The following is a 16,001-nucleotide window of genomic DNA, read 5'->3' as shown; positions in this document are numbered from 1 at the left end:
CTATTACTAACATAGTCAAACACTTTTCTCAAATTCCTGAAAAACTCACAAGGAACATAGCTTTTCTTGGTTTCTTAGTGATCCACAGGAGCTTTATTTTAAACACGTGTTCTAAATAGATGCTCAATGATGTGTCAGGAGGACCTACTTTGTGATTTATGTTTTTATTCTCTTTTGTCTTTTGAAAAAAACAAGTTTTAATCTTAATTAGTTGGATTTATAAATCCTATTTCTTTCTGGTTTAAGAAATCTATACTTGCAGGTCAAGCATATTCTCTTATAAATTGACTTCTCAAAGTTTTATAATGTTGCCATTTATACTGAAGTTGCCATTTATACTGAAGTCTTGCATCTGCCTGGACTGATTTTGCTTCTTGTGGCTTTCATTTTGCTAAATAGTACTACCCCCCGGCCCCGTGATGGACAAGAGCAGCACTACCAGGTCCAGGTTTACAGGTGAACATTTCTGTCTGAGATTGCATCTGGCTCTGTGGATCAGCCTGGCTCTCTGAGCCTTTATTAGAGGAGCTTAGCAAAATCAACAATCTTGTACTATGGTTGATATTTTTTCTCCTATTTTCTTTTCTTTCTATTGTTAGAGATGAACCCGGATCTTTGCATGTAGTAAGCATCTATTTGTTCTGTCTCTGAGCTATGCCTCACGTTCTATTACCCGCCCCCTTTTTATGTTTTGTTTGTTTTTGTTTTTTTGAGACAGGGCTTCTCTGTATCTTTGGAGCCTGTCCTGGAACTTGGGCAGAGGATTTGCAGTTTGCCCTAATGTGTGTCTTGTTTTGGTCCAGGATTTGCTCACTATACCCCTCTTTCCTCCCTTTTGGGATGGTTATGTATATCCTATGACATTATATGTTCAAAGTATGTGACCTGGTTTTTATTTTTGATTTGTAGGGGGCTACATTTAAGAGATTGCCTTGAGTCTCAAAAGAAATTTTGAACATTTAAAACTGTTGAGACTGTGAAAGACTATCGGGACTTTTAAAGTTGGACTAAATGCAGTTTCCATTTTGATATGGTTACAAGCCGATGAGGTTCAGGGAGGGAATGTGATGGTTTGAATGGGCATGGCCCCCACAGCCTCATGTCTTTGAATGCTTGGTTCCCAGCAGGTAGAACTATTAGTATTAGGAAGGATTAGGGTGTGGCTCTGTTGAAAGAGGGGTGTTACTGAGGGTAGACTTCAAGGTATCCAAAGTGGGTACCATTCCCAGATCTTTCTTCTCTGTCTCATGCAGATTGAAGTTCAGAATTTTAATGTAGGATTTTGTGATCCACCTTCTCTGCCCAGCTCAACACTGCAAAGAGGGTCAAGGCCTCCGCTGAGTATCTCTGCATCAACGCAGACCAGCTGGGTTCTTGTACATGACATTAGACCCTATGTATTTACTCAGTCAGTCATGGTGGTAATATGGGTCTTCCTCCCAACCTTCTATACAATGGTTTCTATGCCAAAGTTCACAGTGGTCCTACCCACTGCCCAGAACCGTCTCTAGCTCCCATAATACACTATGTAAGGCAGGAAGCTCTTTTCAACCTCAAGGGTGCTGTGGGACAATGGTCTTGTACCCTGTAAAGATTTGTCAGTTATACTGGTTTAATAAAATGCTGATTGGCCAGTAGTGAGGCAAAAAGTATATGTGGGGCGACCAGAACAGGAGAATTCTGGGAAGAGGAAAAGCTTAGTCTGCAGTCATCACCCAGACACAGAGGAAGCAACATGAGAATGCCTCACTGATAAAAGATATCAAGCCATGTGGCTAATACAGACAAGAATTATGGGTTAATGTAAGTTACAAGAGTTAATAAGAAAGCCTGAGCTAAGAGGACAATCAGTTTATAATTAATGTAAGCCTCTGTGTGTTTCTTTGGGACTGAATGGCTGTGGGACTGGGCAGGACAAAAACATCTATCAACATAGTATGTCTTCTGGTCTGCCTAGTCTGCCTCTCCTATATCAGTGTGAAGATGGAACTAGTGCCAGAGGTTTAGGGTCCCAGATGTAGTCCCAGTTGGAGCCATCTTATCATGCTTATCATAGGGAACTGGGATGGGGACTTCTCAGGCCAGGAAGCAAATATTTCCTTCAACATTGGGCAATGGCTATAAAACTGTAGCTAATATAAATAATAAAAATATTAAAGTCTATGCGGGGCGGTGGTGGCGCATGCCTTTAATCCCAGCACTCGGGAGGCAGAGGCAGGCGGATCTCTGAGTTCGAGACCAGCCTGGTCTACAAGAGCTAGTTCCAGGACAGGCTCCAAAACCACAGAGAAACCCTGTCTTGAAAAACCAAAAATAAAATAAAATAAAATAAAAATAAAAAATTAAAGTCTCTCTTTTTTTGTTTGTTCTTTCTTTTTTTTGGGGGGGGGGGGGGTTGGTTTCCCTGTGTAGTTAGAACTTGCTCCATAGACCAAGCTGGCCTCAAACTCAAAGATCCGCCTGCCTCTGCCTTCGGAGTACTGGGATTAAAGTTGTGCACTACCACCACCCAGCTGGATATTTAAATCTTACACTGAGTTTGTTCCAGATGCCTGGCAATTCCTGACCCATAGGCTGGAGGAGTATAATGCAGGGCCTGCCATGGCACAGGGCAGTAACTACTAGGCAGGCACAAGGTAAGCAGATCAGTTTGGAGACAGCACACATTCTCCCTAGCAGGGCTACCATAAAGGACAGCTGCAATTAGCAATTCTACTCATCTCTACAAGGATGGGTATTCAACAAAATCATGAACAATCATGTAGAAGTTAAGAGCTGACCAAAAACAAGGAGAGAAGAAACGGATTCACAATATAGATCTCCAGACACCTGCAGCATGGTTAGCATATGTTAACTGTGAGAACCATGGTAAGATGTAGGTTTCTACAGGAAAATATAGAGAGGGTTAACTGGAACAACTAAGTTAAAACCAAATTGCTGAAATATCTGTGCATGGTGGCACATACTTGTGGTTTAGCTACTTGGGAGGCTGTGGCTTAAGGAGTGCTTAGTTCAAGAGTTCAAGGCCAGTATGGGTAATATGGAGCCACCACCATCAATCCATCAATCAGTCAATCGATCACCAGGATGAACATGCTATATGGGTGGTTTTGTTGTTGTTGTTCTTGGTTTTTTGAGACACAGTCTCCCTGTGGAGCTCTGGCTGATCTGGAATATACTATGTAGTCCAGTATACAAGTGCTTGCCTTGCCTCTGCCTCTGCTAGGGATTAAAAGTGTGCTGATAGTTTTACTTGTCAATCAGATACAATCTAGTCACCTGGGGAGAGAGTCTCAATTGTCTGGAGTGGCCTGTGAGCATGTCTGGTGTTGGGGATCGTTTTAATTAGTTAACTGATAGAGAAACACTAGCCCACTGTGGGAGGAAGTACCATTTCCTAAGCAGAGAGAGGGTCCTGAACTGTGTACGAGAAGTAAGTAGCTTAGCACAAGCAAAGCAAATGAGCATGCATGCATTAATTTTTCTACCCTGGGCTGTAGATGTAATATATAACTAGCTGTTTCAAGTTCCTGTCTTGACTTCCCCACAAAGGCTTGCCTCTACCGTCTGAGTGCTAGAAATAAAGGCATGGGCTGCCATTCTGGGCCGAAGTTGTTTTCTGTCAGGGTATCTTATCTCTGCAACAGAAAGGGAGCTGCAACAAAGTGCTTATTCATAAAGAAGAAAGAACAGACTCAGAGCAAACAGGCCAGAGGAAATCGCAGCAGCAGGCAGAGAGGGTGGGTAGGTGGCCAGGGACTAACATGTCAGTCAAAACATCTAGAAGAGGAGGGAATGAACAGATATATTTAAAACAGGAGCTGAACTTTCTAGAAAATTACAAATCACTACAAATTCTAAGCACTGAAGTCTCCAGGTAAAAGGTACTTGTCATGGCCAGGAAATGGAACTCAGCAAAACACAAACTCAAATCATGAAAGGTGCCACACATGCCAAAGAGGTGGCAACCATCAAACAGTCCTGGAATCCTGGTGTGGCAAAAGTCCTGGTACCACTGCTCTGCTGTAGGAGATGGTAGCTGAGACAACAGGACGTGGGAATCACTACCAGCTCCTGATGCTCAAGAGCTGACAGTAAGAAGTTGTGAACCCAGTCAGGGCACATAGCACATAGTGGAAGGGTCCTGGGAAAAAGCAGAGGTCATCACAACTGCCATAAAAGGGGCTAGATATGAGAGAGAGCCAGGCGGTGGTGGCGCACGCCTTTAAGCCCAGCACTCGGGAGGCAGAGGCAGGCGGATATCTCTATGAGTTTGAGTCCAGCTTGGTCTACAGAGCAAGTTCCAGGATAGCCAGAATTGTTATACAGAGAAACTCTCTCAGAAAAAAACAAACAAACGAACAGGGCTAGACATGAGAGAGAGTAGCTGCTCCCTGTAGGGCTCTTGACATAAAAACTGATGATAAGGCCAGAGACCCTGGTGGCAGGGCATGCCTAAGCTACGCATGCCTCACACAATATACACACCAACTAACTTGACTACCACCCAGGAGGGTAGGCCTCATTCCCAGGATCGGGAGTCCTGAGCATCAATGAGCAGCCTCTAGCTAGGATCTCAGTGGACAGGAACGACTCACAAGCTGCTGCCAGGTTGTGCATGTGGAGTGGGAGGAGGAGCAGTGTTTGGCAAATTTTTAGGTGAAACCTGCCTACAGCCAGATGAAGGGGCTGTAGGACTCTAGCAATGCTAACCCCTGGGCTGGCCAGAGACAGACCAGAGCTGTCCCTTTACAGCTTCAAATAGGGAACAGGGCTGTAATTTCTAGATAGATGAAGAAATTGTTAAAGTAGAGAAACTGACAGGTAAGAGGGGTGGGGAAGGGGAAGTAAGATTTTTGGCCTCAGTGGTTATGAGAATCAGGGCCACATAGATACAGGGGACAGAACTTGATATACGCACTGACAATGGCTAAGGACAAACAGCAGGTGCACTGTGTCCCACAGTGTCAGCAGTCTTTCTCCAGTGATGCTTTGAAAGGCCTCAGGGCACCTCTTTCCTCTGAGGGATCTCTCCCCACCAACCTTCTTAACCTATACTAGATTTTATCAAAGCTAGGGTACTCTCCAAAGAATCTTCTTGGATGATAAAAGAAAGTTATTAAGCACAGAACAATCTCTTAATCCCTAAAAGAAACAATTATAAGTCTTGGTTTTGTTTAAAAAGCCCTTTCAAATGAATGCAATTCAATAATCCTCCCTCAACAAAGAATGGGGTTTTATTCCCTTTGCAGTGCACTCCTGTGCATGTGGGCAGAAACCCAGCCCTTTAGGAACATTCCTGGCATCTCCTGGGGGGCAACATTCAATCAAGAACTCAGAAAATAAAAGGTAGATGAGGGTAGGGAGCCCAGGAACAGACATTCAAAGCCAGGCGTGGGTGGGATCTAAAGATGTCCACAGTTCGTGGTTTCAGAAAAAAGGAGAACCCAGTCTGGGAAAACCCATGGACTATGTGGACCCTGAGGAAAGGAAGGGACCCAGCAAGGGGCCACAGATCTGTGTAGGCTTTATGGGTAAGATGGGAGGGGGCACCATGAACTAAGGAAAACAGCCTGCTCACAGGGTTGAAGTCAGGTATAATAGACATTCTGTAACAAGTTAAGTAGGTAAGGAAAACCTGTTAGCTGTCTGAGCACTGCTGACAGTGCTTCACAGTCAGCGAGGACTCAACCTCATAGGCAACAGGGAGGCACCAATGTTTAAAGCCTCTTACTAACTCAATTGAAGATAAAGTGGGCAATGTTTCTTTGGTGATAATGTTTAAAACTGATTGCCATGGAAAAATAAGCCATCTTTTATCTAAGGAGGAATGATAAAGATGGCAATCACAAGTTGGAATAAGGGCAATGAACACCAAAGGTCCGAATGACATAGCGGAGAACAGGCCCCCACTCAGCAGCCCCAGGTATTGGGATGGGAGTATTCTGGCTCTGTGGGTGCAGTATTCTTTAGTTCTTGCCCTAGAGAGGCTTGTAGCAATGATTTGTCCAAACAAATATCTCCCGAAGGAACAAGAAAGGCTGATGTGGGAGTCCCCTCTGTATGCTGTGAATACCATTGGTTAATAAAGAAACTGTCTTGGCCTGTTGAAAGGGCAGAACTTACGTAGGTGGGGAAAACTAAACTGAATGCTGGGAGAAAGGAGGTAAAGTCAGGAGAAATCATGTAGCCCCGCCGGAGACAGACACTGGGAACTTTACCTAGTAAACCACAGCCATGTGGTGATACACAGATTACTAGAAATGGGCTAAATTAAGATATAAGTATTAGCCAATAAGAAGCTAGAGCTAATGGGCCAAGCAGTGTTTTAAATAATATAGTTTCTGTGTGATTATTTTGGGTCTGAGCTGCCAGGTGGCTGGGAGTACTACACAGCAGATAAAAAGACCTTGCTGTAAGAGCTGAAATTACAAAATGTTTAGAACAAAAAATAGGGTTAAATTTTTATGATCTTGAGTCAACAGTATATTCTTTTTTTAAAAAAAAAATATTTATTTATTTATTATGTATACAATATTCTGTCTATATGCCTGAAGGCCAGAAGAGGGCGCCAGACCTCTTTACAGATGGTTGTGAGCCACCATGTGGTTGCTGGGAATTGAACTCAGGACCTTTGGAAGAGCAGGCAATGCTCTTAACCACTGAGCCATCTCTCCAGCCCCTCAACAGTATATTCTTAAACATCACATCAAAGTATGAGCTGCAAGAAGCAACAGATAAATTGAATTTCATCAAAGAAAAGAGTTCTGTGCCAAAAACAATTCAACTAACAAAGCAAAAACAAAATCACAGAATGGAAGAATACATTTGCAAAACATACATATCTGATAAGAAATTTAAATTCAGGGGCTGGAGAGATGGCTCAGAGGTTAAGAGCACTAGCTGCTCTTCCAGAGGTCCTGAGTTCAATTCCCAGCAACCACATGGTGGCTCACAACCATCTGTAATGAGGCCTGGCACTGTATCCTGGAAAGTGTACATATAATAAATAAATAATTAAAAAAAAGAAAGAAATTTAAATTCAGAACATAAAAAGAACTCATAATTCATAATAAAAAGATAATTAAAGTATGGGCAATAAGTTGTGTGGTGATGGCACACGCCTTTAATCCCAGCACTCAGGAGGCAGAGGCAGGTAGGTGGATTTCTGAGACTGAGAACCAGCCTGGTCCACAGAGACAGTCCAAGACAGTCGGGGCTATCCAGAGAAACCCTGCCTTGAAAAACAAAACAAAAAAAGAAAGCATATTTCCTAGCTGCTGGGTGTGGTGGTGCACGCCTTTAATCACAGCATTTGGGAGACAGAAGCAGGCGAATCTCCGTGAGTTCCAAGCCAAGCCAGCCTGGTCTAGAAAGCAGGCTCCAAGACATCCAGGTCTGTTACACAGAGAAACCCTGTCTAGAAAAACCAAAAAGAAAAAAAGAAAAAAGTATGGGCAATAAAGATGGAATTTAGTTCAACAGCAAAGTGCATGTAGCATGTGCCAGGCCAACAGTCCTCACTCTAGCGCCAAGCTGAGTGTGGTGGAACAGGCCTGCGCTCCCAGCACTCCTCAGGCAGGAGAACTGCACATTCCAGGGCATCCTGAGCTATGGAGTGAAAATGTCTCAAAAAACAAAACAAAACAAAAACCCACAACAAACAAGCATCTGAAAGACCCAAACCCAACAATGAGATAGGTAGTTTGGAGATAGGATTATTTCCATAAGGCTGAAGTGACTGAGAGGCTCAAGTTAACCCCACTTTCTGGTAGGGCTCCCTAAAGAACTGCATTTCAGCTGGCGGTACACACTTTTAATCCCAGCACTTCAGAGGCAGAGGCAGGCGGATCTCTGAATTCGAGCAAGTCTGACCTACAAAGTGAATTCCAGGATAGCCAGGGCTACATGGAGAAACCAAAAAAGAAAACAAAACAAAACCAGTAAGAACAACAAGAAAAAGAATTGTATTTCAGTCTACTTCCAGCTAAAATCCCAACAGAACACCTTTTCATAGGGTACATTTAGGCTGGGATTGGGGCAGGTGGATTAATGACGGATCTACAGACTGGAGAGATGGAAGATTTCAGATTAATAAGGCAAGACTCCAGCCAGGATTGCTGGATGTCGGTGGGAAAAAAAAATGCAGATCCACATAGATTGATAAGGAATGTAAAAAAGCCTCAAAACCTTCAAAGAAGAGTCATGAAGCAGGAGAGGGTTTCTTCACCAGTACACAAAACTCCAGGGAAAGTGACATGATATCTAACATATCTGCCAAGAAAACTCCCCCACTAACACAACCTGCACGGGAGCACACGCCCGGATGAGGCAAGCTCTAGGGTGTCTCCAACAGGCACTCTTCTCCACAGTGAGCAGGAGCCTGCACACCAGAAAAGCCAAAGCAGCCTGCTTAGCAGGAGAAGACATTGCAGTAGAGCAGACTGAGTGGCGGAAAGCACATTTTCATCAGGAATATGAAGACAGACAAGAAATCCATGGGCAATGGACCACCTGACTAGGGTGAGTTCTCCGGCTAGAGCAGGGTGTCATGTGAGAAGGGACCAATAATGAGCACAACAAAGAATATCCACAGGCAAGCTGGATACACAATGTAGCCACCAGGAACCCTTGTGGTGTATGAGCATATCCACACTGCATGACCCAGGTCTAGGGTTCTCAGTGGCACTGCTTACTGGCAGGGCTTTCTGTACACTATGTGCAATAGGGACACTTGAAACACTGCTGTGGAACGAACTCTGCCTACCTAGACAGTCATGTGAGCAAGAGTAAACAGTGAGAACTGGGGAGGGCTGGAAGCAGCAGAACAGCCACCATCATGAAGTGTAGTTGGCACGTGTCAAATGGTGGTGTACACCTTTAGTTCCAGCTCTCAGGAGGCACAGGTAGGTAGGCATCTGTGAGTTCAAGGTCAACCAGGGTTGCACAAAGATAGTCTGTTTCAAAAAAACATCCCAAAAACCAAATAAAGAAGTCAATGGAAGCACATGGGTTAGCTAAAGCATCCCCAGTGCAGTAAAACTCTCAGGACAGGATCACATGGGGTGAAGGCAATCTTTAATAAGGTACCAAGAAACTGGGTCACAGCTGACCATAATGACACAAAATCATAATTCCAGCACTCCAGAGGTAGAGGCAGGCAGGTCTCCTTCAACTGAAGGTCAGCCTGGTCTACAGAGTGAATTCCAGGACAGCCAGGATTCCACACAGAAACCCTGTCTCAAAAGAAAAAGGGGAGGGGGAGGTTGGAGAGATGGCTCAGAAGTTAAGAGCACTGGCTGCACTTCCAGAGGTCCTGAGTTCAATTCCCAGCAACCATATAGTAGCTTACAACCATCTGTAATAAGATTTGGTGCCCTCTTTTGGCAGGGAGGGATACATACAGGCAGAACACTGTATGCAATAAATAAATAATCTTTTAAAAAGAAAAGAAAAAAAATCGGGGTCAGATGTGGAGTCCTAAAGTCAAATCAACACTTCACACCATATTCAAGAATAGACTCCAGATTGAAGCAATCTGTGGGACTGGGGATGACTCACTTGTTTAGCATCCGTAAGGCCCTGCATTTAACTCACAGCACAAACGAAAACAACAAATCCTGGTTTTGGAAAACTAAGTAAAAACTAAAAGAAAGTCTCAAAATCAACTGTGACACATACAGGAGATCATACTGGTCTACTGTCAGAGGCCTAACCTAATCTGCACAAAGACCCAACCTTCTCAGCAGATGCTTGACTGAATCCTGTAAAGGGCTGGTTGATTGTGCTGGGTATACACATTAACCAACAATTTGTTGTTGTTTATTAATTTGATTTTTATGTCTATGGGTATTTTGTTTAAATATGCCTGTGCACTGTCTGTGTGCAGTGCCTGCAGAGCCCAGAAGACAGTTTTGTATCCTCTGGAACTGGAGTCATAGATAGTTGTGAGCAGTCATGTGGGTGCTAGGAATTGACTCCGGAAGAGCAGCCAGTGCGCTTAACTGCTAAGCCATTTCCCATCCACTGTTTTTTGGGTTGTTTTTTGTTTGTTTGTTTTTTGAGACAGTCTTATGTATCCCAGGCTGGCCTCAAACTTTCCATTTGAAGATGACCTTGACTTTCTGATCCTCCTTTTGCCACTTCCCAAGTACTGGATTACAGGTCTGCGCCACTCTACATAGTACTAGTGATTCAATCTAGAGTTCTGTGTATGTTAGGTAACTACTTTAACCAGATGAGTCCAAAGTTACTTTTATTTTGGTTAAGGGAACAAAAGCCATAGAAAGGCTGTGGAAAACAACTAGGTTATAAACGTTAAGGAGAGTCAGAAGGCAGAGGCAGGCACAATTGGCTGAGGAAGTCTGTGCTATACAGGTGTAGAAAGGGCTATAAATACAATAGGAAATTGGCACTATGGTTCAAGGTGGCAGAGGTAATCAAAGCCTTGGGTCAACATCAGATCTGATCTGTCATGTGTCCTGGTTATGTGACTCACCTGAAAAGCTTAAAGCAGAACACATGTGGCCTGTCCAGAACTAACTCAGAAAGGATGGGCAGCTAACAACTCAGAGCAAGAACCCATGATATTCTTAGGACTAATCTCTCTCTTCTATAAATGTGGAATTACTTCTAAAAATTAAACTAGGCGGTGGTGGTGCACACCTTTAATCCCAGCACTCAGGAGACAGAGGCAGGTGGATCTCTGTGAGTTGAGGCCAGTCTGCTCTATAGAGTGAGCTCCAGGACAGCCAGGACTGTTACAGAGAAACCCTGTCTCAGAAAAAAAAAAAAAAGAAAGAAAAAGAAAAGAAAAATATAAAATAAATGAGGAAATGAGGAAATGAGGTATGACTACTAGTGTTCATATGGATTGATGCCCAGAGTGGCAGCAAAATCTGGCCCAGTTCATATGTCCATCTTAGTTTCTGAGGAGGCATGCCCCAGCCTCTACCAAGTGTGCAGGTATGCTGCAGTGAGGGGCTGTGCTGAGAACAGTGGACTACAGAGACAGAAAGAAGAAGAGCAAGCACGGGGGAGGCCCTGAGAGAAGGAAGGCGTGAGTGGGAGAACTACCAGGGGTATGCCAAGAGCCATGGAGTCACACTACCTTTTCTGTGAAGGGCTGTTCCTTCCCACTTTCCCAGGGACTGGACAATTCATCACGAGTGGACACTGCCTCCTTACCTGGTGCTTGATCCTGGAATCCTGGGCTCCTGCTCATCGACATGGTGGCTTCTGCATTCATAATCCTGTGTCTGTGACATTGCCATCTGCTTCCTTAGTGTTGAGGTGAATAGTTGTCAGAGGACCATCAGGTTGCCTCTTCCAGTATCAGACAGGAAGAGGCCACACTAGGGAGAAAAGAAGTGGCTAAACACTGATGGAAAATTCGGGTATCAGGTGATGGCCCACACCACAAACATGAACTTACAGAAGGCAGCTGGCTCAAAGGGAAAGTAATCCCCAAGCTTCAAACCTCCCAGGGAAGTGCTCTTAGTACCCAGTCATCTTCTCTTATAACAGAGGGAGGACCTGCTGGTTAACTCCCATTGCTGAGATTCTACTTGGGCCAGGGTAGGGGCACATGAACCTGAAGAACTGCAAAGCTAGAGGATGCATTGGACTACCCAGGCCTCGCTCGCATATGACATCTGGACCCCAAGCTCTGGATGCTACCACATAAGGGGACGTTGTGGAGATGAAGTTGAGTAAAATAGACACAAAACACAGGCTATGTATGCCCCATGCAGAGCAGAGCCTCGGGCATGTAAGACACACATAGATTTCCCATGACATGACAGTGAACAGGCTCTCTCATAGACATACTGAGATTACTAGAGACACTTGGAAAGGGACCCTTGACCCTATATTCAAGATATAAAGCAGTCCATGCTGTAAATGTGAATGCTGAAAAAATGAGCTTTTAGGAAAAACCAGAGAAAACTAGACATGGTGGCCCATGCCTTAATCCTAGCACTCAGGAGACAGAGAAAAGCATATCTCTGTGAGTAAGAGGATACCCTGGTATACAAAGTGAATTTCAGGCCAGCCAGGGCTACAAAGTGAGATCCTAACCAAGATGGGGGGCGGGGGAAGGCTAGTTCAAAATGAGAAGCATTTGCTACAAAGAACATGCACAATATGGCATATCTCATCTGAAAACAGGCACACTAAACATATACAAAAATCCCACAGATAAAGAGATAGCGGAGCATAGATGACACAGCAGAAAGTAGACAGCAATTATGGAAATGGCTCAGTTTCATTCTTGAGAGAGGTGCTCATTAAAGGCATAATATGATATAAGCACCCAGCAAACTCACTAAACAGGAAAGGTAAGAACTGCTAAGTGCTGGCAAGGTGACGGAAAAGAGCACTTAGGTTGTACTGCTAGGTCTGAAGGGGTCACCCACTCCAGAAGGTGGTTCAACAGTATTCTCTCAAGGAGAGTACATGCATCTACCTAAGCCACGGCTTCTTTACAATGGAGGCTAAAACTATTCACAGAGGCCACTGTGACAATGCTAGCAGCCCTGTGCCAACAGACACAAAGGGATACTCCAAGTGCACACCAATTCTCCTGCAGTGAGAATGAACACACGTACACACTAGGGTTTCCTTCCAAAGTTCAGAAACAGTTGCTGCTATTAGAATCGGAACCAACAGGTTCTAGACCAGATAGTGCCAGGACAGGACCAGGCATAGCATGCTGTCTCCAGTCAAGACACTGCTTCCATAGTTCTGGCTGGGGAAGCTCACAGAGTTGTAGGAAGATGCTTCCTCCTTTCTCTACACATGCCCCAGCACACCAAAGCCTACAACCATGAGACAGAGTATCACTGGGGCTTTGTCTTCATACTCTCCACCAAGTCCCAGAAGAACTCAGATAGCCATAGCAGTCCTAAGCAAAAGCACACTGCTGGAGAGCACCGCACCTGATTTCAAGCTGTAATGAAGAGCTATAGTGATAAACCAGCATAGGGCTAACAGAAAACCAGACACTTACAGTGATCAATAGAATAAAATTAAGGACACATACACAAGGCCATGCAACTGCAGCCATCAATTTTACAGATAGGAGAAAAGAATATCTTCAACAAATAGTGCTGGGAAAACTAGACACACGTAGAAGAATGATACCAGGTCTTTCTTTTACTTTGCACAAAAATCAACTCTAAATGGATTAAAGATATCAACATAACACCTAAACTCTGAAACTGCTAGAGAAAAAAGTAGGAAAACACATCAAGATGTGAATAGGTAAGAACTTTCTAAATAGAAGAAATGCAAACTGTTTTTAAAAATATTTATTTTTATTAAATTTTATGTGTGTGTGCATGTGTGTATGCATGTGACTATGTGTATTTTGAAGGTACCTGTGGAGGGCAGAGGTGTTGTATCTCCTGGAGAAGGAATTACAGATAGTTGTACACCACCTGACATGGGTGTTGGAAACTAAACCCAAGCCTTCTAGAAAATGAGCAAATTCTCTTAAGAGCTAAGCCATCTCTACAGCCCCAGAAATACAAGTTGTTAGTAAACAGCTATTTACAGGTATTCAATATCCTTATCCATCAGGGAAATGCAAATTAATGATATTTTGAGATTCTATCTGATCTTAGAGTGACTGTCATAAGAAAACAACAGATAAGAAATGCTGGTGAGAGGTGAGTAAAGAGGGATGCTCATCCACAGTTGGTGAGAATTTGAATCACTGTAGCCACTTTGAACATTGTGGAGGCTTCTCAGAAAGCTAAAAGTAGAACTAACATACAACCCAGTTACATCATACTTAAGCATAGACCCAAAAGGCTCTATATCCTTCCACCTGCAAGTTCAAGGTCACTGTGGCGCTAATCACAATCTAGAAAATGGAACCAGCCTAAACGCTTGCTTGCCGGATAACCAATGACTGGATCATGAAAATGTGGTACACTGTGGAATACAATGCCGTTTACTCAGTTGTAAAGAAATATGAAAATATGAAGTTTGTAGAAGAAAGGGGAGAATAAAAATATACTGAGTTACGTAGCCCAGGCTCAGAAAGGCATATACATACGTTCTCCTCATATAAAAATCCCAGCTTTGAATTTTGGATTTGTATGTTTAATTTGGAGTGTCTGTAGAGGTCAAGAAGCCAGAAAGACCCCATGAGATGGGGAGAAGAAGCCTGGGGTGAGGGACATAAAACACACATGATATCAGAGTAGGTGGGAGAAATACAGGAGACAGAAAGGCCTAAATATGAATGTAGGCAAGGGACCAGGGAATAGGAAAGGGTTCAGGGGGAAGGCTAGCCAAAACTAAGGATGTATGAAAAGGCCTTATGGTAATCTACTACCTTGTAAGCTAATTTAAAATATATAATTTTTAAAAAGGGAGTTTGAATGGAGATACCCTGCATGAATGAATAATGTTGTCCCAGAAGCCATGGGTTATTGAGTGAAAATCCCAATGCTCCTAGGGTGAGAAGAGAGACAAAGACAGGAGAATCTTGAGAGACTCAAGGGCCAACTGGCCTGGCATATGCAATGAACAACAGACAGACCTTTTCAAACACATGAAAGGCAAGTACTAACACTTCATGCTTCCATTGACCCCACTGAGGCATGTACACACATACATGGTGTTCTGTATAATCTCAGCACATTGGAGGCAGGAGAAGGAAGATGCTTAGGAGCTCCAAGTAAACCTAGGCTACAAAGAAAGATCTTTTCTTTTCTTTTAAGTCAGCTGTTGGTTCCTTATCAATCCCATGTACTAGGTTGAGGTCATTCCCTTATATATTGGTACTTTTTGAATCAGGAAAGAATCGTGAATTTTGTAAAATATTTTTGTTTATTGATATGATTATTTCTGGATAACAATTGATCCCAGCAATTTATGCACATCTAGGTGAGTGTAAAGGTCAGAAAAGAGCATTTGGAGTCTTCATTACCCTATTCATATTCACCTATTCCTGAGACAGGTTCCATTTTCTCTTCTAGACAGGAAGGCAGCAAGCCCCCGCTATGCTCTTGTCTTCATGCACTTCTAAGCTGGGGTTGCAGAGGGTGTGTGTGGTGGGGGATGCCTGGCTTGCTATGTGGGTACTGAATGGGACCTGAACTATGGTTCTCACGTTGCACAAGTGCTCTTAACCACTGAGCCATCCCTCCAGTACTACACTAAACATATCATTCTTTGTATAAACCTAAAGTAGTTATGATGTATGTTCTTTAATTTTATATATTCTTGAATTCATTTGCCTAAATTTTTGTTAAGAATTTCACATCTATGTATATGCAGGTCAATGGCCCATGTATAATTTCTTCTTGTAATTTCTGTTTGGCTTGTTTTGTAACAATTTTCTCCTAGATAAACCTCCATCTTGGAGGAAAGCTGATTAAGACACAGGATGTTCTAAAGGGAGATGAACCATTCCATCTTGCAGGGAAGTTCCTTAAGTTCAGAGAGTATACTACTCAGAGGCTTCAGAAAGTCCCTGAAACTGACCAGATATACTAGGCCCCTCCCTCAGCAAGTGTATATAAACAGTAAGGACTAGTGAGAATGGTCCTCAGACCAATTAAGCTACCTGAAAGAAACAGACACAAATTGCCCAGGTTCAGACTTGTCTCTGTAGACATTTGTTCACATCTCCCTGGATACTGTCACTTAAAAGACAATTGTGTAAGCATGCTACTGGCATAATGAACTGGGAGGAATTGCCTCTTGCCAGTTTTCTTGGAGAATATGTACAAAAGTGCTATCTATCATCTTTCCTCAGTAGAATGTGCACTGAAGGCACCTGGGTATGTTTTCTTTGTGGGAAAGCTTTCAGTTACAGATTGAACTTATTTAATACAGAACTATAATGTACATTATATTGGCAAACTGTCATGTGTTAATTGAGCTCACTGATAAGCTGGCTCTGTTAGTGGGGTTGTCTCCCACTCATCTCACACAAAGCATTTTTTCTCAAAGTATACTCTTAAGGCCACCTAGTCAGGATGGGC

The 16,001-nt window shown here is 43.3% G+C and overlaps 1 protein-coding gene across 2 annotated transcripts in view; it reads right to left on the bottom strand.

Annotated features, from left to right (window-relative positions):
* The window catches only part of Arhgap39 (Rho GTPase activating protein 39), a 98,041-nt gene that overhangs the window by 42,478 nt on the left and 39,562 nt on the right, over positions 1 to 16,001 (bottom strand). For both annotated transcript variants that reach the window (XM_041671995.1, XM_041671996.1), the window contains exon 2: positions 11,188 to 11,354. In XM_041671995.1, coding sequence (XP_041527929.1) covers positions 11,188 to 11,273 — 86 coding nt within the window. In that variant the 5' untranslated portion in view covers positions 11,274 to 11,354. The remainder of the gene's footprint in view (positions 1 to 11,187; positions 11,355 to 16,001) is intronic.

Source organism: Microtus oregoni, unplaced genomic scaffold (assembly GCF_018167655.1).
Source record: "Microtus oregoni isolate MIOR12 unplaced genomic scaffold, Mior012 000022F_ref0000154, whole genome shotgun sequence".
Taxonomy (NCBI): Eukaryota; Metazoa; Chordata; class Mammalia; order Rodentia; family Cricetidae; genus Microtus; species Microtus oregoni.
The sequence above is the reverse complement of the archived record's forward strand: the minus strand, read 5'-3'. Positions and strand labels throughout refer to the sequence as shown.